The following is a 21,839-nucleotide window of genomic DNA, read 5'->3' on the forward strand; positions in this document are numbered from 1 at the left end:
AGCAATTTTACCTAACTAAAATGTAGTTCAAACTTTAGCTACTGCATAGTATCTTATTTCAATCCCACTCAGAAAGTTTTAAGTCAGAGACTTAAAACATAATCCAGAAGGCAAACTAGAATTGCAACATAACGCTGCCCATATTTTCACTACAACACCTCTGTCTTCCTTATGCAACCTAAAGCAACATCAGCACTCTCCAACAGTATTTAACAAAGGTTCATTCTGCCTGCTCCTCTTCCTGAAATACCAGCATCTTCAGATTCACAAACCCAGACCTCTGGTATGAGCTCTTGCTGAGGTAACATTTACTTACCATTATCATCATTAAGACCCAGCTGCCCAAATTTGTTGCGACCCCATCCAAAAATGGCTCCAGAAAGAGTGAGTACAAAACTATGTGCACCTCCTGCTGCAATCTGTGCAAAAGGGATTCCCAGCAGAGATTTGATCACATGTGGTGAGTTTTGTTTTTTATACTCGTAGCCCAGGCCCAGCTGGCCATATTTATTTTGTCCCCAGGAAAACACTTCACTTCCTGTTTATAAAGGAAAGAAACCAAATACCAGGCATATGATCAATATAGTTTAATTTTATAAAGCTTATTTTGTAAGAAAAGCTGACAGACTGTTAATCATCATTTTTTTAATTTAAACATGCAAACAAATTACTGACTTCTGAGGCAAGCAGTCTCTTGGAATTTGCAGACATGCAACAAATATTTAACCAGATATTACATTCACAGTCCTCAAAACTGCTCTTACCATACCTGTTTCAACAACATTAAACTGAGCTTGATTATTACGAAGCAAAATCTGTTCCCTGGGGAGTTATACTCCTGCATACATTTTTATGCAGACATCTTGTTGAAGTTGAATCTTGGACATGCAAACATTTCCTATTTCTAGTCACAAGCCTCATTGAAGCTTTTACACAGTAACAGGCTTTAGTTTCACATTTAAGTGTTGTACATTTTAAATTTTACAATATTGTATTAATGATCAATGAAGCACAAAGTGCATAATGTCATTTAATGCCTTATAAAGGAAAGCATTTTAAAGAACTACATATCAGAGTCAATGTTAAAACTGCCTCTAAAATAAAAATGCTCTACTTCATGACCAACAGTTTGCCAAAGTATTTGTTATCCTAAGGACCATCATCTGATCATAAAGATATTTTGCTTCTGTGATACATTTCAAACAGTAACATTCTCTCCTAACAGCAGTGATTCCTGTGTCTCTCCTACCTCTGTCTTTCCCAGAACAGTTTTATCAAGATGGAAAACAGTAAAATGAAGCCCCTAGGGTATAAATAAGCCTCTCAGATTCTATCTGAAGAACAAGCAAAACACCAAAACAAAACCTGTAATAAAACCAGCAACCAAAACACCACTTTCATACAAAATAATCTTCCTAATACAAAAGCAATCCTGTGCCAATCATTTATATTCACATGAATCTCTCTAGGTTCTAACAGTAAAGATGCCTGAGAATGCATAATGGCACAGAAAACACTCAATATGAGCCCATAAGAAGTCACAGAATCAAGGCAGTGTAAAGTCCTTAAAGAAAAATCATCATGCGACATACAATTAGTATCTCCCTCCCCGCAACTTGTCTAGTTTCTGTTTTAACCACAAATTGTTAAGAAACATTGTCAAACGACAGCCTTTCTGGATTTTTTTTCTGGAGCACTTAAGTTCCCATTAAGCGTGTCCAGCAGCCACAACTCTGCTTTGTCACAATGAACCAAACAAGCAAGTTCAGTTTTTATTTCTGGAGAGCTACACCAACTCAACACAATACTCTCAAACAAGTGAGGCCAGCTAAGCATGTTCCCAGAGCCCCCACAGAAGTTTGAAGACTGACATTTAAGCCTTTCAAAATGTGGGTCATAAAGTGACATCACATTTTACCTCGAGAAACACCAACATAACAGAGGCTTTGAACAGAAGAGCAACAAAGGAAGTGATAGCCTACAACACTCAGTATCTTAAGGTCATAGGTTAAAATACAACAGCAAAGTGCAATGTGGTAACAGGACGAAAATAAGTAAAAACAAAAAAGCGAGAAATAAGGAATTTACAATGGAAGTTACACAAAAGGTGATAAAAAGAAAAAAGGAGAACACCACAACGTTTGTACATTTGTTTTTTCAAGTCACACTTGCATCATGCTTTCCCTGCCAATCTGAAATCCCATCTGCATTGTGCTGCAATATGCTGTCTAACGACAATAAAAATCTTCTTTCCAAAAAAGCAGAATAAATATTCAGAATTAGCAAGTAAAAAAGGTCACAAAACTACAGAAGAATTTGGCTTACCTTTTGATAGTGCTAATGAGTGATAATAACCACAGGCAACCTGAACAATTTGGATCTCTGACAAGCTCTTAATATTTCTATTGGAGCAAGAAAACAAAGAAATAATTAAGATCATGTTACAAAATATGAAGTCGTGCCAAAGTATGATATACAAAAGATTAACCCTTTTTTGCTGAAGTATATATGAAACTAATTTAAACATTCTCACTTTAATGAGAAGTTATTTAGTAAAGTCTTAAGTAAGGAATTATAGGATGGCTTGTGTTGGAATGGACCTTAAAGTTCATCTAGATCCAGCATCCCTGCCATGGGAAGAGACATCGTCAACATCTGCCACTAGACCAAGTTACTCAAACTCAAGACTGCTTCTTCTCTAACACTTTCAAGAACAGGTTCTGTCTTGCTTTCTAAGAAACAACCATAATGAAGAATTAGGGGGGCTCATGTGCAAAGAAGGATATGTCATAACTGAAATGAAGGAATAAATACTGGATGCAAGAAGAAAACTATACCAACTTTCTAGGTACCAAAAAATTTTATATCTAATACATGAAGAGGACTGCAAAGACTGAATTACTTTCTGTTAAAATATCAACATTCAGTTTCTCATCTCAACATTAACTTCAAACTTGTTTATAGGGCCACTAAGTATTGCACAATATTGTAACGAAGCTGCAAATACATACAAATGTGCATGAAATGTAGAATGCTTTCAACCTCTGATGAGAAAACTAGGAGTTTCCAAAAGGTCTAAGGCCTTTTAAATGATACAGGATTAAGTAACTCTTCATCCTAGTTATTTATATATTTCATGCTTATACACATCACAGATAATCACGATAAAGTTATAAATTACTACTGTTCCCTGGAATTGTTTCTTTCATGCCTGCTTTTCATCGGTAAAAAACAGTATTAAAAGAGAAAATCCACAGCTTACAAGCCAAGTTACTGCTACAAACAGTTCCTCTGATGTCAGTGAACCTATTACTACAGTAAAACTCTGTACTTCAGCTAGCTAGAATGCTTACAACATTCTGAAAACAAGCAAGTGACTTTGGCAAGCATTTATGTTTGCAACTAGAAGACGCTTTACTTGATCACAACTGAAAAACATTAGGGTGAAAACTGAACTACAAAGATCAGACAGCAAACACCCTCCCCAAAGATACTCCCACAACTGCGTTTGAAAGTTTAGCATTCTACTTCTCTAACTTCTCTTAACTGGCAGTTATCAATCCCCATTCAGATTCTTAAAATACCCATCCTACTTCTGCAACATATCTCTCATTCTTAGTAGATTGCTATGAAAAAGAAAAAAAAGGCAAAGAACACAAAACCCCTCAACCAAATAAACATGTAACACACTTCTCACATAAGCTGACTTTTTGAGAAACCGTCTACAGCATGTAAGTGCCACAGCTAAAATACACTTCTTGATACATTTTTTTTTGAGTTGTAACAGCAGAATAGCTTAACCGAAGTAATCCAAGAATATTTTTAACATATAATTTAATATAGACAATTTTTAACCTTGGCACTCTGATGCATTCCTCTGTTCCCGGCAAGCCAAGCTGTCCATCAGTAGCCAGACCCCAAGCATATACCTGACCTTTGTCATTTAATGCAAGAGTATGAGCTTCTCCACATGACACAGCTACAATATTTTGGGCATCCAGTGCACCAACATGCTCTAAAGAACCAAACAAACAAAAAGTTAGTTCTTTAAAAAACAAAAGCTACTAACAAGCTCATGTTGTTCAAGACAGTTCTACTCAGTACTAAGGTATCAACTGAAACCACACAGAAGCCCAGAAGTCTGCCCAAGCAGCCTTTATCTAATGTTGTAAGCATCCTGGTTGAGAAGCAGGAAGTTAAATCTGACACTCCAAAGTAACAGAACAACAATAGTGTCTGGAGCAATATATATAACTGCCCAAACACCGCAGCTTGATCATAATGGGTCCTTCTAATCTTGCCATCTGAAAGTGAGTGTAGAAACTCAGTTAACATTAAGGTCAAATAGATTATTGTCAAACTACTACACGTGTAGACATTATGTAAGAGGAAAATGTTCCACCACAGCAAATTAAATTCACCTATTCATTATTAACAAAACAGTCTGCAGAACAAGGCAGGGCAAATTAAAGACTGAAACGACCGATTTTGCAATGCACTACACAATGTCCTCTTTATAATGCAAAATACTATGGAAACTGATCCTAAATAGTAATTTTTTCTAGATATACAGTGCACACCTCTGAAAAGCAAACTCAAATCTGTCATTTGCTTCTGGTAGCATGCATCAATACCTTTAAATACAGGTGGGAAAAGTTTGTTTTCATGCTTATGACTTGGTAATGTTAGATTTCTGAGCACATTTCAGCAACAGTGAAGTGGCTGGAATTTTCAACAGTTACGTTAAGTAAGAGTCTGCTTGCACACTTTATGACAAGTTTTCCAACACACAAATTCTATTCCTCCCTACAAATGGCACACCACTGAAAAAGCCTATGTAGCATCTACGTCAGAGCTGTAAACACAGCCTAAGCCCATCTCAAAACAGTAGCTAACAGCATCTACAATGACAGGTACTGTTTCCGAAATAAAGCACCAAAGGCAGCAGGCTCGAGTTCGTGTTTTTTTTAAACAGATGGTCTGATTAAAGGGGTTACCACCCCAATTCAGCCCACTACAGCCTCCACAGCTCTGTCAATGGAAGACATCACATCAGCACCCTCCAGCCCAGCTAACAGCTTGACGATTAGCTCAGACTATCTTCACCAGCTGCTAAATTAGCCAGGCTGAGTTGGCCTAATATGGAATAAGGAACATTCACACAAGCACTATGGCAAGCAGAGCTCTGTGGAGGAAAGATGAAGGAACAGCTAAAAAGTGCCAGTGGCAACACAGAGGTGACAAAATCATCTTTAGTTGGCAGAAAGGCATTCAAAAGACAGCATCCACCCATTTGTAAATGGGTGCAAAAATTACCCTAGTGCACTGACCTATCAGAGCACTAAAAAGTGCTATCAGTAACCTATTCATGAAAGAAAAGTTAGGGAGGACAATGCAATATTGCCTCATGACTGCTGTGTCTGAGAATATTTTAAAATAATAATAATAAAAAAGATCTACAGTAGTTTCCTGTCCATTACATATGAAATCTTATAAAAGGTTACTCAAAAATAAATCCAATATTGTTTTCAACTTCCAGATTTAAAAGATAATTCAGCATCATCTCTAAACTGACTAAGCAGTGTTCAGATTAAATTTGACAAACTGAGTTTCTATTCACATTCATGAAGTAGATGTTTACACAGAATTAAGGTTTATCAGTTTTAACGTCCATTTACTGTTTCCCAATAGAAGCCCAAACTGGTTTAAAGAAAGTTACACATCAACTACACCATAGAAAACTCAACCAAAAAAAAAGTCTTTATTTGGCACCAAACCTGAAACTCTGAGTAAAGATCTACTAAAACACTGCATAATGCCCTACTTCCATTTTTAATATTTGTATCAATGACTGTGCTAAGGAACTACTATAACTGCTATAACCACAACTACAATAAACTCTTACTAAGACTTTTCAGTTTGCTTACATTATGCTTGAGCACTGTCAGAAGCACTGCTTTGTACCTCAGCAGCACGCAGCTATGACTCACATGCACAGCTCTGAACGGAGCCCATGTGCACACTCCTCTGCAGTCCCTGCAAGATGTTTACCCACCTCTGCTATAGAACTGCACTAGTAGGAAGCAGAAACACGCATAGAACAAGGAAGGAAAAAAAGCTCAAACAACTTTTACATTGCAACCTTTATATTTCTCCAAATCCTTTTCCTGTACCACTGCAGATTGATGCCTTTTATCAAAAGTTTTATTTTTAGTTCTCAAAAAAAACCAAAAACTAGAACATTGCTTTAATCAGACATGCTCTGTATCACATTAGATAACTAAAACCACACACCAGGCTTCTCAACTTTGGTATGCCAAATACTCATTGCTATCATATTGCAGCTGCCAAACCCATACATATGGTACAACGTTAAACTATGTATTGAAGCAGGTCACCTTCCCTTGAGATTAAAACCAGCCACTGCGTCTCCCAGGTCTTAGGTGAAGTGATTTCATGCTGAAAACAAAAATAGTGACACTGTCCAGCTGCACAGGACAATATATGTGGGGGGCATCCACGTTTCAGTTGGCTGTTTCCAACTGTCACAAAATGTGACCCAAGCAAAGGAATGCTGTCAGTTAAAAATATGCCTATTCTTGGAAAAGCTGTGTACACAATTCAACACACACAGACACTGGCAATCTTAGCTTTATGCAGCACAGTGGAACCAAAAAATGCATGCACAACCGTATGTACTCTCCGCAACTCATTACTTCTAAACTTACCAGGTCTTTTCCTGGCTTTCTCATGCCCTAGTTGTCCTAGGTCATTGCATCCACATGTGTAAACAGTCCCATCATCCAAGACAAAAACTGTATGTCTCAGTCCACATCCCACATCTCTGATCCTTTTATTTAGGAAAAAGTCACTTCTTCTGGGTTCTAAAACAATCTCTTCATCAATTCCACCCAATCCAAGCTGTCCAAAAGATGCATTTCCCCAGCACAACATGTTTATGCTTCTCTTGATCACAGAGATTTTCCAACTTCACCTTTCCAGAATATCCCTTCTGTGCAGCTGTTAAAATTAAAAAAAAAAAGGAAAAAATTGTTTTTCAGTATTGTCCCTAACATTTATGTTACCTAGCATGTAATCCAAATTCACTTTTCCTACATCAATACACTGAAAAATTTTACAGAACGTGATTTACTGGGTTTGGACATTATTTACATTAGCTACCATAAAATGCTTTCTTTCCCTTTTCAGGTAAGCTTTTAAGATGTGCAAGTTTCTGGTTTTATACATTTTCACTTCAAAAACTTGAAAATATCATTCTTTGTAAGGCTTCTCCAATCCCTAATCCAGACCTAGAGAAATGGCAGTCACAGCCACCTCTAGCCAATGGAAATTACCTCAAATATCATTTAAGCAAACAGAACAGATTAGTTTCTTTACATAAGGAGCTGCATCACTCCAGAAAGCATTTTTTATGGCCTCAAGAGCATCCCCAAAACCAACACTTGACTCAGTGCTTGGAAAAAAATGGTCAGCTCTCATCAATTCAGTTATACAACACAAAGAGTAGTATGACATGTCAATCATTGCATTTAAAAAACTATGAGTCAACTGAAGATGCAATTTAAAGTACATAGATAAAGCTCAAAGCCCTAGTATCACACTACAATTACACAGACTACAGCTTCAGAGTTAATCTGCAGTAACAGGAGACCACACATACAAACTCCCAACTCTAAATTGCATTTGTGCTGACAGACTCCATATTGAAAGGGCCCAAAGCTACATTTCTCTTTCTCAGTATGGCAGACAATGGAGAATCTATGCCAGTGTTTACACTATTACTTATACTATCTTTCACAACGTTGTAAGTTTCCCCATACTTTCAGAGCAACTCAAAAAGCACAACTGAGAGAAATCGTCACCTGTGACCATTATTTGGAAGGCATGAATGACGGCAGGTGGAATACAGTGCACTACACATGTACTGTCTTACATTCTGCAGGGTCATAACATGTATAAGCTATCTAAATATAAAACTACTCAAAGAAGCCAGCTGTCAGTGAAAACTTCAGTGTCACACAAACCAAAGAAGGGCACAATTCTTGATAGCACACCACCACTTTTCTCTGCAAAAGTCAAAACACAGTAAACAGAACACTCATTTTTGTGGCCTCATTAAAAAAACAAACAAACAAACCTGCCAAGAGCTTAAAATATACTACATTCTTTTTACCTATCTCAGGAGATGATGCATGATCAAATATTTCCCTAGCTATCACTAGCTATGTCCTACCACAGTCAGAAGGGGACATCAAAATGAAGACATCTTCGGCTAAGACATTGCTACACCATCGCAAATGTCACACATCTGTAGCAGTAACTGCAATGAAAGCTTCAACCTGCAACACAAAAAGGCAGAAGAGATCCATAACTTTAGTGCATCAAGGTTTCCATCACCAAGATTTATCTCCATCTCCAGTAGGGTAAGAAAAGTTATTTTCTGATGAAACAGGTAAGTATTTCCATAGACAAGCGGGGTTTGTTTTGCTTGTTTCTTTTAAGAGTCAGCAGCCAAATAAGCGTTGTACTTTGCTCTCAAATCACAGCAGTATTTTATCCCTCTGTGTAGTCATGAAAGCTAAGTCACGCTGTCAACTGCTGGATACTACCATGCGTGACGTCAAAAGCCGCCCAATGCCGACACCGCACACAGGAGGCGAGGGAAACCGCCCAACTCATTCTCTACCAACAAACACAGGAGGCGAGCGGAACCATCCAACTCAATTTCTATCAGCAGAGCGCGAGTAACGGCGCTGCAGGAAGGATCTGGACGCTTCCCGCAGGCTGTGCCATCGCTCTCGTGGTGCCCAGGCACTGAAGCGCTCCTAAAAGCGCCCCAATCGAGGGCCGCCCACCCGGAGGGACCGACGGCTGCATGCACTGCACGCTCTCGCCCGCTCCGCCTGCCCCTTCCAGCGGGACGCCGCCCGCCGCCGTCGACATACAGCCACTGCGGTAGGGGCTGAACGGCTCTACTCCTCTCGGGACACAGACTCCCCAGCCACCGGAGAGTTCGCCCGGCGATCCGGGGAGCACGGTGGGGTCGGCCCGGGCGGAGTAGAACGGGCCGGAGGCGACCGGAGCAGGGCCTCCGTTCCTTGCGACGGGGGCGGCGCCAGGCGCCAAGCTCCTCTCAGCGCCCCACAGCTGCTCAGCGCCGTCGCCCGAAACGGTCCTAACCGCTCCAGCCCACCGGCCGCTCCCGTGCCCGCCGGCTCACCCCGCGAGCACTGTCACTCCGCCCGCCTCGCTCCCACAGCGCTGTCCCACCGCTGCCCGCCGTGCGGGCCGAGCGCGGCCCCGTCCGCTTTCCCGTCCGCTTTCCCCTTCGCCTCGCGGAGCCGAAGACGAGGCAGCGCCCAGGGCTGAAGAGGTCTGGCAGCTAGCGAGGCGTCCGACTCGCTGCACCCGGCGCCGCCAGGCCGCGCCCCAGCCCGGCTCGCCCGCTGCAGGCACTCACCGGCCGCCGCACGGGCGTGAGCAGCCCCGGCGCAGCGCGCTGACAGGGCCCGGCCCACGCTCCTGCGCAGGCGCCGGCTCGGCAGGCGGGGCCGCCGCGCGCCCTCCCCGGCCTCGTGGCCAGGGTCGGTGACGCAGCGGCGGCGCGCTGTGACGTCAGCGCGGTGTGATCTCCGCGGCGGGGCACCGACGGCCGGGCTGCCGGTGGAGGCGTTTAGCGGCGTTCTCGGGTCCAGCCGACCGCCGGCGACAGGGGGGCGCTCTGGGGCGGGGACGCTACACGGGTCCCCAGCAAGACTGGGATGGAGGTCACAGTCGGCGTCATCGCGTGGCTTCGATTCTCGCCGCTGGGCAGTTGAGGCTGAACGAGAAGCTGATGAGGGAAATTAAGGAGGATGGCCGTCAAGTGACGGGTGGTGGAGCGGTGCCTGCGTCTCCCCAGTGCGCCTGGAGAGAACAGAGCTGGGTACAGGAAGGTGCTCGCCTCGGGGTGTTGATTGCAGCTTAACGGAGCTGTGGCTCGGGAGTAGGTGACATATAGAGTACATCAGCTTTAAATCGCTTTTGAGGGAGAACTGTTTTAAATTCAAGAGTTTAAAAAATGAGTACGTTTTGATTCACCTCTTACACATTGGTTGAAGTCTTCACGAGGCCGTGTTTTTTCGTCCTTGCGCTGCTGCTGAGACCTCGCAGGGTATTACTGTTCCCTATGTCGTCTGCGGAGATCTGCTGAAGCCTCTGCTTGATCTCCGAGGGTACGAAAGGAGTGAGATAAGTGGGAAGGAGTTAACTGGATCCACCAAGGAGAAGCACAAACACACTGTTCTTCATCCTCAAAATTATCTGTGACTAACTTCTGACCCAAGGGGCTCCTTCCCGAGCGTGGTCCTGGTGATGTGGCAGCGGTGGTATGCAGTAGTGTCAACACGGACCCTGCCGTTGGCTCCTCTGGCTCAGGAGCAGGGCGGCTTGAGGGTCTCCTCTCTATCTTCGGAGTTCTGCATTCCAGCTACAGGCTTCTCTCGAGTCTCAGAGCATGCCCGACACGGGCATGTTAAACCGCTTGTGTCACTGCACGTTTCACTGTAGTGGAGCAACCAAAGAGCTTACACGATAAACACATTTTTTGCCTTTCCTAAAGATTTTGTCCAGTGCTGGGAGGAAAATCCATTGCAATTTATATCAGTGGAACAGGTTAAGAATACAAAAGCAGTTTCCTTATTTAGCAAGCTCACTGTAGCAGCTTTGCCACCTGCTTTAATGTAGGCCAGGAAGTAAGGGCAGGCCCTGGTGTGCTTCACAGTGAGCGTTTTTGCAAACTATGGGTAAGAAAGGTGCTGTGTTGGGTGTCATTTTGTCCTGCAAAGGGCAGCATTTAAGAATACAACCATTAAGTGCTCCTTTATATACCTAAATAGGTAAGATTGTGCAGGATTCCTCAGGATATAGAGATCTAGCAGTAAAGATCCATGCATAGAGATGCTGAGATGGCTGCATGGCTGGCAAAGGCTATGTGATGCACTACTTTTCAGGGTAGCAAACCCACACGTTTGTTATTTAAAGGGCAGGTGTGAGTGTTTTGTCTTTTCCGCATGTAAGAATGGAAGGCCAGAAGTGGCTGTTCACACGTAGCAAAGGGAGGAAACCATTTTGTTCGTGAAGTGGATTGGAGTCATTCATTGTGCAATGTGTCCTCTGACCAGCGTGTGGGGATATGTGCATGTACTTGAAGAGAACACGACATGCCCAGCACAATTTTTGTGCAGAAAAAAAAAAGGTATTGGTATATCTGGCCTAAAGCATTAAATAAGAAATGTGAAAAGCAGGAAACAACATAAAACATTGCATGAAGCCCAACTTCCCTGTCTAACAGACATAGCTATCTTATTCAGAAGAATTATTTTAGTCCTAAACTCAGATTACTGTAAATTAAATATTTCAAATGTGTCTTCAAGCAAAGTATGAGCCATATTTTCATTCCACTTATTACCTATCTTAGCAGATTTTCTTTTTTGTGCTAGTGAAGTCATATCCTGCCTGTCTCAATGCCTTGAGAAAGCCTTTCTTTCATGAGACTGAAGGTACACCGGAGGCAGGAGAAAAGGAGTACCTCCTCGTACACCAAATCACTACTTGGGCTCCCTGCCACTCAGTGCAACTGCATTAAATCTGTCTCTGTAGGTGCAACAATCAAGAGAACTGTGGCTCAGCAAGCTTGCATTTCAAAAGTTCAGATGTCCATTGTAGCACTGTAAACAGCCCCAGTATTTTGCAGTGATGCAAAATCCAGTGAGGACAAGGAGTATACATCTGGTTAACTTCAGGGAAGGGATTTTTTCCTTCCACGTGCCTTAGCACAGAGGGTTTCCTGTTATAATTACAGTCTTAGGGATGGTCATAGCAAGCAGGAAACTATTTTCAGTTGCCCTGCCATTATTAAAATAACAGTGCTTGGCTGCTGCCTGGTGATTGCTGTCAGTACAATGGTGGCTTTTAACTTGCACCCCAGTTAATATGAAAATGAAAAAATCATCGAGTGTTAACTAATGCATAACTTATGCTTTCTTACTAGCAAACAACTGTCAGTTAATACACGTGTTTGAAGGCTACAGTGTTACAGCATGAGACTTTCTGTATAGCTCATAACCAGACTGATTCTGCTCTCTGCCTCCATTTTTTCCTAGCAGCTGTCAGTACCTTCTTTATCAACATGAATTCCTCATTTCAGACCCCTTTGTTTTATAGTTAGATGTGTCACAGACTGCAGAAAATAAAAGTGGGTGTCCAGAACAGCTGATACCATGAAATTAAAGAGGTCAGCATTTTGCTGTGAGAAATCACCTTTGTGTGAAGTCTTTGTGGAATATTCTTCATTTAGACAAAGGAAAGGCTTTAGAATGCAAACAGCCTTACAAACAAAGTGTGGTCAGAAACTTTTATGCTATTTCAGTTAGACATTTTATCCTTACATTCTTCACAATATCAATATTTGGATGTAAGTAATTAATGGAAGTGCCAAAGTAGACAGGCAGACATAACTCACACACCCAGAGAATACATGTTTTATATGTTCTGCTTGGTAGCTGAGCCTGTTTTGGTTCTGTCTGCCCACCCTGCATGATTGTGCTTAGTTAAATGCCAGTGTGCTTACAAATTATTTATTAACTGATGGCAATATGGTGAAAAAAAAGAACTGGTTTTGACCCGTTTGTGAAAGTAAATCACTATAAATACTGAATCGTTCTGTGTCTGACTTGAGGCACCTCATTGAGGGAGCTGTTTAAGGCTAAGCAAAACAAAAATCCTGCAAGATCCCATTCCATCATCCTTCGAGGCCACAAAATATGGCTGAAATAGCCAAAATAATGCTACTCGTAGGATGGCAGATGTGAAGAAAATGGAAATGCAGCAAGGACAAGGATGAATCCTGGACAGAAAGACTACAATGAAGGAAACAAGCTGACCTCTGTTTTAGCTATGAAGCTCTTGTGCTCACAAGCTCCTGTGGATCAAATATCCTCAAGCCCACACAAATTGTAGCTGGCACCCAGAGTGACCACTTTATGTCCTGGCAGAAGCCAGACAAGAGCCCAGGCACTTGCAGGTTAGAACTGAAGATGCTAAAGATTTCTGAGCATCCTACACAGGAGGACCCCCTATCCTCCCACTGTGTGATGTTTCACACTGTTATCTGAATTTTTCTCTTGTAAATAGATCAGCAGGCCACGTGCTAACTGAACAGCAGTAAATTCCCGTGGTTTTTGAATGCTGAGAGACCAGTTCTCACTCTCATGTCATTAAACTGGACTTTAGCTCAGGCTGAAACAGATCTTTGATTTCAAAGTTGCAATCCTACAGGGATACAAGATCAATACTCGAGTCACTTCTGCCCTGCAGAGACCATTTTAAGGACACATTGAACCTCAGCTTATAAAATAGCAGCTCCAAGTGGTGCCACATGCTGCTGATTCTGACATGACACTGTGTCTTTGCATGGCAGGATGATGAAGCACCCTAAAATTAGCCTTCTTACTATTTCGTAAAGAGCAGGCAGAAAGGTAGCAGCATGGACAGAGAAGAACAAAGTGGCACAGGAGAGGACCAGGACTGAGGCTCACACACCAGCTGGTCACACTTCATGGTGAGCACCCTCAGCTTCTTTACAGATTTCCATGTTGGATTGTTTAGTGTCATTTCTTAAGCCAAGCACAGGGGTCCTGACTTTGAAAGAGAAAGGTGCTCCTGTAAGCAGAGGCGGGGTGGAGGAATCTGTTCTCTCAGGGGGGTTGGGAGACAGCCGAAGGAAAAAGTGACAGTGAAAATTTCATGGATGGTCTTGTATCTTAGAGGTGTGCTTGGAGCTGTCATTTAATTCACAGAATCAAGTTTATTGTTACTGGAAAGAACTGGGAATGGAAGGAAAAATAGTGCTGGTACCAAAACCAGAAATAGCCCAGTAAAGGTCCCTCTCTGTTGAACTAGACTGACTTTTTCCTGATAGTCAGCTTTCTCTCCACCCTATTTCTTAGGTGATTAAGTCCTTGGATTTACAAGTAAGAGTTCAGAGAAAAAAAAAATCTTCTAAGCAGTAGGAATATAGGCATGGATGTGTTTGGACATGGGAACAGAGATAGTGAAGGGAAAAGTCATAGACCAGAACAATGGTTGCAGATCCGCAAGGAAAAAAAAAAAGGAACGGTAAGGAAATATTTGAATATCAGAGGGCACAATAGGTGTGATATGAAATGGATGTTAGGGTTGATTGCTAGGAGAGGAAAGGACACAGCATACATCTTTAGGAAGCAGAGGACTGTGCAATCAGCTAGGTGTGGCAGCGTGTGGCCCTGTGCCTTAACAGTTCTCAGGACATGCTCTTGTCTCTGTTTCTGTGGTAGGACTCTGCAAAAAATAGCTGGGAAGAAAATAAGTCTGAGGCATAAACTGACCAATATGTTCAAACTACATCCAGTTGTTTCTGCTATTAGTTATCACTCAAAACCTAGGGACTCTTTTGCCAGAAAGGTATTTCTGTTTAGGTGATTGGACTGTAGTCCTTGTGATTTAATTCAGAATAAGAGTCAGGACTTTACAGGTATTACTGAAATGCAGAGGGGCATGATACTCTGAGATCTATTTTGGTGCCGTTAGCAACTGACAGATATTTGGTATAGCATGGGTTGAAATGTGTTGTGAATCTGTGCCATTTGTATCAACTACAGCACAGGACATCTCTACTCAAAGAGTGGATTAAATAGCCCCAGTGGACAAAGACTCTTGGACAGATGGAAAATTGTAGAAGTTGTTAAGGAGCTCCACAGAAATGTGGAGAAATGTGAGCAGTCAGAGCTTGAAGTCCTTGGGGGACTGTAACTCTGAATTTCCCAACTTTGCATTGGAATAAAGTATTTAAGTTAAATTAACAAGTTTTGACTTTGGAGATAGAAGGAAAGTGAGCTGTATGAAATAAGCAATCATATCCTCATAACTGTAAAAAATGGAGTTGCTGCTGCTATCTACACACAATCCCTGTGCAGAGAAACTCACTGACTCCTCGTATTCCCAGAGATCTCCTATAGCAATAGTTTCTGAGCACCCATTTAGGGATGAAAAATTGCCACAAACTTGTCATCATTTGTGACTGTTTAGGGACATTGTGCAAAATGCTGACAGTCTTCTTACTGATTTTTTAATAGGAGTGATTTAGAAGCTCTTACTTCTCTCCAGAAAATCTTGAGGCAATGTTTATGGGATGATGTTTCTTTGTTTATTTGGTCTAGCAGCATACAGCAAATTGTTACAATTTAAAACGTCAAGCTTGTGAAGGGATTGCCAAAGCAACAGCAGAAACAGTAGAGCAGCCACCTGTGCCAAACCTCCATTGCGTTCAGCTAGCTTTTTATTCTTGGATAGGGAGGGAGGTAGCAATGATTCATCACCTACGTCTGACTGATGAAAACTTTCTTGTTACCAATGTCAGCAAAGCTGCTAGGACACCATGAAATAGGATCACTGATCCCAATCAGAAATGGTTGTTTAAGGGGTACTGGTTAGTTCCTACTTAACACTTCTGTATTTACTTCCATAAAAGAACACAGGGCTATTTCCAGCTTCTGCACAGTGTTCTAGAACAGCAGAATTACTGTTAAAAATACACAAACATAAATCTGAGAGTAGTCTTAAGGGTAGGATCCGTAAGAATCAAGACAGATTATTCCTGACACTGTCTCAGGAAGGGAAACAGCATTTCCACAATATCCAGTCAAAATATAGCAGCTTCTGTTCACCCCATGACCCAGTGGTGACATCCAAACCCAGACAGATTCCCAGCAGGAAAGTCAGCTTGAAACTGCAGTTTCATCAGAAAACACTCCCATAACATTTTTTAGCCAGTAGACATGTGAAAAAATCTTGTGCTCAATGTGACCAAATAATGGCAAATGCAAACAATTCAGTACAAGCAATATTGTATGCTTTTAAGCTTATAACAAACTCAGCTAGGCAAACTGACTGTTTAACAGACAGTATCAATATTACAAATTAAATTGCACTGAGTAGCATGCAGGGATATTTTTAATAAGATAAAGCTCATTTGGCCTTAGGGCCAAGTGGTTGCTCTGTAACAAACAGCACTAGGATTAAACATCACTTCTCCCGATGTGTGATCTTTACTTTTCCTGACCCCTTGCTTAAGTTTGACCCTCTAAATAGCTCATCACCATTATAAACCTGTTTGTGTTATCTTCTGAGTTTATAAGAAGCATAAGCATTAAAACAATTTGTTCATAGCTATAATAATCCACCTGGCTTCTCTGCAGAATTATAACAGACACAAACATAGAAGTCTTTTGTTTACAACCGCTGCACATAGTTATAATTTCCAATGAGTTGTATCAGCAGTGGTTTCAGAAATCTAGGCTTTAGCATTAAAATATCTGCATACTTTCAAGTCAGATTTATAAAAGTTGTTGTCTTTTGGCTAAGATTTAGGTTAGAAGAGTTAATAGCAGTACCATTTTAAAGCCTTCACTTGAAAACTTCCCACACTGTTAATTTTACAGCTAATTTTGACTGGATGCAGAGCTCATTATTTGCCCAAGTATTCACAAAACAGATACTGCTGTTATCATGGTTTTCCTGACATTTTCTAACAAAGCCACAGCAAGTTGAAAGAAATACCATCTGACAAATAGAATTACAATATTTTAAAATACACTTTAAGGAGACATATTTCAAAGTGAGATTTAAAAGCTCAAGAATTAACCAAATTATGTTTGTAGCCATATTTGAGGAAGCTGACAATATTTTTCGTATTTGGGAAATTAAATATTCAAATAACATGCTTGTCTCTGCCATTACTTATTTGGAATTACAGTCACCAACATAAATAGAATAAACCCAAAACCTAATATATTAATCATCACATATTTTCCAATGTAAATACTTGACTGCATCTCAGAATCTAGACCGGAGTGTTCCTCACAACTCTGTAGAAGTATTTCTACAGAGTTGTGAGGAACTTCATCTTCTCTTACACCACATGAATAGAGGACAAGTATTTCAAGATTAGTAGGTAAAGAGCTTCTTTCCTAAGTTTTTCAAAGTTGGGAAAGGAAGCAATGCTACTTGGAGCACTGTTAATCCTTCCTTGATAGTTTCAGTGCTACAATCAAAAGGATCCCATGGGAGTGCACTAATGTAAGCATATCTGCAAGGTGGAGACTGGTATTAGAGACCTCGTTCTTGAGAATCAAATTATTCTTTGGTTCTTAAATTTTAAACTTCATTATCTTCACTAAAGCTGAGAAAAATCTGGAAGTTCTTCCAACTGAGTTATTTGCTTTCCCTGGCTAGTAAGTCAAACTCATTGTTTTCCCTGCTTCACTTTCCTCTAGGTCAGACCTTTAGACAGGTAAGTTGTAATTCTCAGTGAAAGCCAGTGAAGCTAATGCCAATTCAAAACTAGCTAAGTCTCGAAATCCACACCTGAGTGTGTCAAGCATGAAAAAATACATGCAGTTCAGTCAGCAAACTGAAATGCATTTCGTGTGAACTCTATCCATCACAGCATGGTGCCAGCAGTGCTGCCTCCCTGCTCCGGCCCACACTTTAGCTTCTCTATCCACTCAAACACCTTCTAAATTGTCTCCAACAGCTCAGTGCACAACAAAACAAATCTGCTCTATTCAGGAGGAACAGTTCATAATCCACAGATTATGAACATTATGACTGAGACTTTCTAATGTATATCTCTTCAAAATATGCATTTTGATTTTTTTCAAATGTGAGTGAAAATTTAGGTGTCTGCCTCTGGTCACTCCAGTGTCAGAGCCTTGACTGATATGAAGATACATAAACTGCCCAAAATAGAACATACAACTGGGTCCAGAAACATAACTCTTTAGCTTTTCAAAACTGTGTAGGAAAATTGAAAGTACATCTTTTAACTGCTTAATGAAAGCATAGACTAGGCCTTCCTATCCTTTCTTGGAATTTCCAAGCTAGTAAATATACCTTTATAAAACCAGTGTTTTCTTGATTTACCATGTTGTCCTGATTTAACATTAAGCATATGCTTTAAGAGAAAAGAAGTCAAATTACAGAGTTTCCACAGCTCCACACCACCAATTAAGCATGCCAAAAAGGGTTTGTTGTGCATTAAAAGGCCTTTACTAATCAGATTAAATGAAAAATACTTACCATAATATTAGCATTTTCTTTCAGAGTGTCACGATTTGGAGCCTTCCAATATTCTTCCTTCTCTCAAAGAAAAAAGAAAAACAAATTAAGACATTTTAAAAGCATTTTTGAAGGCACTTTCTGTTGCTTAAATTAATATTTTAACTGTTTGGAAATTAGAGGGTTCTGGAGACTGACAACTGCATAAGCAGAACCACTGGCTTGAATGTGGCCTGGAAAAGCAGTTGTTAACTTTTTTTATTACAAAGTGATTTATTTGAAATTAATTAGAGGATTTACTTAGTTTCCTGGAAAAGCTGGATCTTCCTCTATTTCTCTCTTTCTCTGTCTTGCATACTTAAGAAGTCATGTTTGACATAGTTTACAGTTTGCACAGCTAGCCAGAATGGGCAGTGCCTCCTTTCATTGCTCTGAGGTAATTTTCTGGGTCATGATCCTTCCTTTGGTAAATGAGCTCACATTATCTGAGTATCACTTGTTCCTTAGCTAGACAGAGTGACTCTGACACTACTCCTTTATTTTAAAACTGATTCTGTTAGTAAAGTTGTATTGTAAACAAATGGGGCTTTTAAAGCTTCATCAGTGTCTACAGAAACATTTTTTGCAGCACATCTTCATATGCGTTTTTACTGTTATGATGTAAATCAGTGTAAAATTACAATGGAAAAAAAAAGCAACATTTAAAGCAGGAAGGTGACTCAGTGGCCTGAGGGTAGGCGTTCCAGAGGGATGAGGCACGGTAAGGGAAAGAGTGCCAGAATTGTCAGGAGGGGCTGGTAAACCGATCTCAAGTGTGCAGAGTGAGGTGACACACTAAAGTGCTGGTAAAAGAGTAGCTATTTATCAAACCAGCCACCTACTGACATTCAGAGTTTGGGAATGATAGCTTAGTTATGTTTTCGTTACAGAGTGGCACTTTTTTGCTACAAAGGAGGAAAAATTTTAAAGCTATACAACTTGCCCAGAAGCTGTTTTCTTCCCTTGGCTGTACAGTCAGAGAGCTGGGCAGTCAGTGCTTTCTGACCACTGTACACAGGGCGTGAAATAATAGCAGCTAGCGCTCCTGCTCCTAGCTACAAAGAGACAACATGGTTCCCCAAAGACCCCACAGACCATTTCTGCATTTTATTTGTTGGCACAAAGGCTGCCATGCTTTTCTGCTACAACCATGTGGCGAGATGATGGGTTCCCTGTAAGCAGGGAGCTGCTGTGGGCCTTCAGACTGACCAATTCTCAGTTCATCCTGTTGCACCATTGTGATATACTGTACCAAGTCTCTCCTCTCTATGGAGAATGCATCTGTCATATTTTAGCCAACTGTTCTTAAACCATGCTCTCCTGCTCCCTAATCCAAGCATGTTGAGTTCTTGCCTTTAGTTAGCTCTTGTCTTTAGCTCCTGTAGACATCTCACTGAACTATGAAGTTGCTGTCTTCCAAACTTTATCCCAGGCCTGACTAGCAGAGGTGGTCCAACAACCACAAATTCAGAGATGATCTGACTGCCATATGCACCACTAGGAGATTCCTGACGCTGTCATCTGAGTGTGCTTGGAAAGAAAGCAGGCTCACAAAATTAGTTTTTAAATGTTGACTTTCTATGGATGCCCTTTCCTTGTTCTCTTCTGGCAACTATCCTTTAAGACATTCTTATTAGAGGTGTATCTCATAAAGTATAATCTTGAGAGCTAAGTTATTGAATATTATGTTTATTAAACTTCTGACCAGAGCTGATACTCTTTACACATCTAGTTGTCTGTAACGGGAGTGGAATTCTGTGATGCTCAAAACGTTCAGTCTGGGTTTGATTACTCTGAAATCCTAAAGATGCTGATCTATCTGTGCTACCATGAGGCTAAGATGCCACAGGCTCCTGCCAGCTGCCTGGCTCTTGCTGTAGGCTGAAGGACATCTAATGTAAAACAAAGAAACAGACTGGAAAGCCACTATACCTCTGACTATGTTTTCCTCATTACCATGCAACTCACAGTAAGCAGCTAAGTTCAGTGCAAATAATCAGCTAAGTTCAAATAATCAAAAGTACATAAAGTATCTTTCACTTCAGTAATATAACTATTTCCTTTCCCTTTAGATTTAAGTAACAAGATACTTCCACACTTTGTGCCAGTCCTTCTGACACCCTGTTCAGTTGGTATTACTCATGACTACAAACACCCTTTTTAGATGTTTTGGAGATGTATGTTCTGAAGAAGCCAGGTGAACTGGATAGATCTGTACCTACTAGGGTATAAACCTGTTTTATCTGAAGAACAAATTAGACAAGCCTCAAAAAAAGGGGAAAGCAAAACCCAGAAAAGAACATCAAAAGTACAAACCTGTGTTTGGCTTGGTGCCCTCTCTTGCATATACTCTTAGGAGAACAAGTCCATTGTCATATCAGCTACAGCAAGATTGGGCAAACTTGTACCATCATGGTTTGGAGCACTTAGTGCCATGGTCTAGTTGACTGGATAGGGCTGAGGGATAGGTTGGACTGGATGATCTTGGAGGTCTCTTCCAACCTGGTTGATTCTATGATTCTATGATCATCAGGCTGAGTTGGAGACCTGAAACAGCAGTGCAAAATTAGTTTTGTCTCCTAAGCCAGGTTCTGGTTAAAAACAAGAAGAAAAGACATGAAAGAAAATAAATGAAACAAGGAAATAAGAGAAGGGAGGAGAGGGTCACAGTGGGACATCAAGTCTCACATATCATGGAGTGTCCCAAATTAAGTGAAGACAGTAGAACTAGCATTTCCAGATCCCATTGTATGATCTGTTTTGGACTAGTCATGTCCTGCAATCAGGACAGTGAAATCCTATAGTGGCAGACTGCATTCTGTCATTTCTGAGGGCACAGGGAGTAGTAATCCTGACTGTAAATCTCACACCTTACAATCAAGACGGGTTTTTGGCATCAAGTCAAACTTCCTCTTGCTTCACTTGGCCAAACCAGTTTCTGGATTATTAATTTAAATGCTTCATAGTTGAACCCTAAAGAGAAAATATCCACTTTAAAATTTGAAAGCTAGCAAATAGAAGAACCCAACTGCATGTAGAATGTTATTGCTAGCTCTACTGACTTCACTTAACCTGGGACACTCTGTGATATTGTGAGATTTGTACTTCACATACAGCCCTCTCCTTCCCTGTCTTCTTTTATTTCCTCATTTAATTTCATGTCTTTCATTTCTTGTAGAATGTCATTGTTTAGAGATGCCAACTTAGAAGACGAATTTCCCCTACAAAAGGGAGAATGCAGGAAAACCTAATAAAATATCAGCTGTCTGGGGAACAATAAACTGGCTGTGAACAGACACTTTCTGCTAACTTTTATACTACAGGCACCTTTGCAAGCTGACCAAGTACTTTGAAAGGTCAATATTGTACAAGATAGTATTGGCTGATGGACAATTCTGCACAAAGGCAAAAGATCATGGTGTAAAATAAGCACACAGTGCCCCCCATATTTTACAGGCAGGGAATCCACCACCTTAAAGAAGCTGACATTTTTATAACCGAGTACAGATTTTTTACCAAAAAAAGAGGGATTTTACAAACTCCCTTTTACAACTATCACCCATCACATCAATTTCATGTTCTGGGGTTTATCTCTCTGTTTTATAGAAGTCTTTATAAGATTTTTTTCAGCTGTACTGCTTCTT

General features: G+C 40.9%; 1 protein-coding gene across 9 annotated transcripts in view; it reads right to left on the minus strand.

Moving 5' to 3' along the window:
• The window catches only part of HERC4 (HECT and RLD domain containing E3 ubiquitin protein ligase 4), a 75,475-nt gene that overhangs the window by 21,714 nt on the left and 31,922 nt on the right, over positions 1-21,839 (minus strand). For 5 of the 9 annotated variants that reach the window (XM_064145221.1, XM_064145216.1, XM_064145214.1 and 2 more), the window contains 7 exons: positions 20,512-20,742; positions 18,178-18,239; positions 8,255-8,360; positions 6,729-7,020; positions 3,856-4,015; positions 2,326-2,402; positions 317-538 (listed from right to left, as the gene is read on the minus strand). In XM_064145221.1, coding sequence (XP_064001291.1) covers positions 317-538; positions 2,326-2,402; positions 3,856-4,015; positions 6,729-6,954 — 685 coding nt within the window. In that variant the 5' untranslated portion in view covers positions 6,955-7,020; positions 8,255-8,360; positions 18,178-18,239; positions 20,512-20,742. Of the gene's footprint in view, positions 1-316; positions 539-2,325; positions 2,403-3,855; positions 4,016-6,728; positions 7,021-8,194; positions 8,361-9,241; positions 9,412-9,481; positions 9,567-18,177; positions 18,240-20,511; positions 20,743-21,839 lie in introns of those variants that run through there. The other 4 variants (XM_064145215.1, XM_064145217.1, XM_064145219.1 and 1 more) reach the window with 4 other exon arrangements.

The sequence above is a fragment of the Pogoniulus pusillus genome, chromosome 6 (genome assembly GCF_015220805.1).
Source record: "Pogoniulus pusillus isolate bPogPus1 chromosome 6, bPogPus1.pri, whole genome shotgun sequence".
In the NCBI taxonomy this organism is placed as follows: domain Eukaryota; kingdom Metazoa; phylum Chordata; class Aves; order Piciformes; family Lybiidae; genus Pogoniulus; species Pogoniulus pusillus.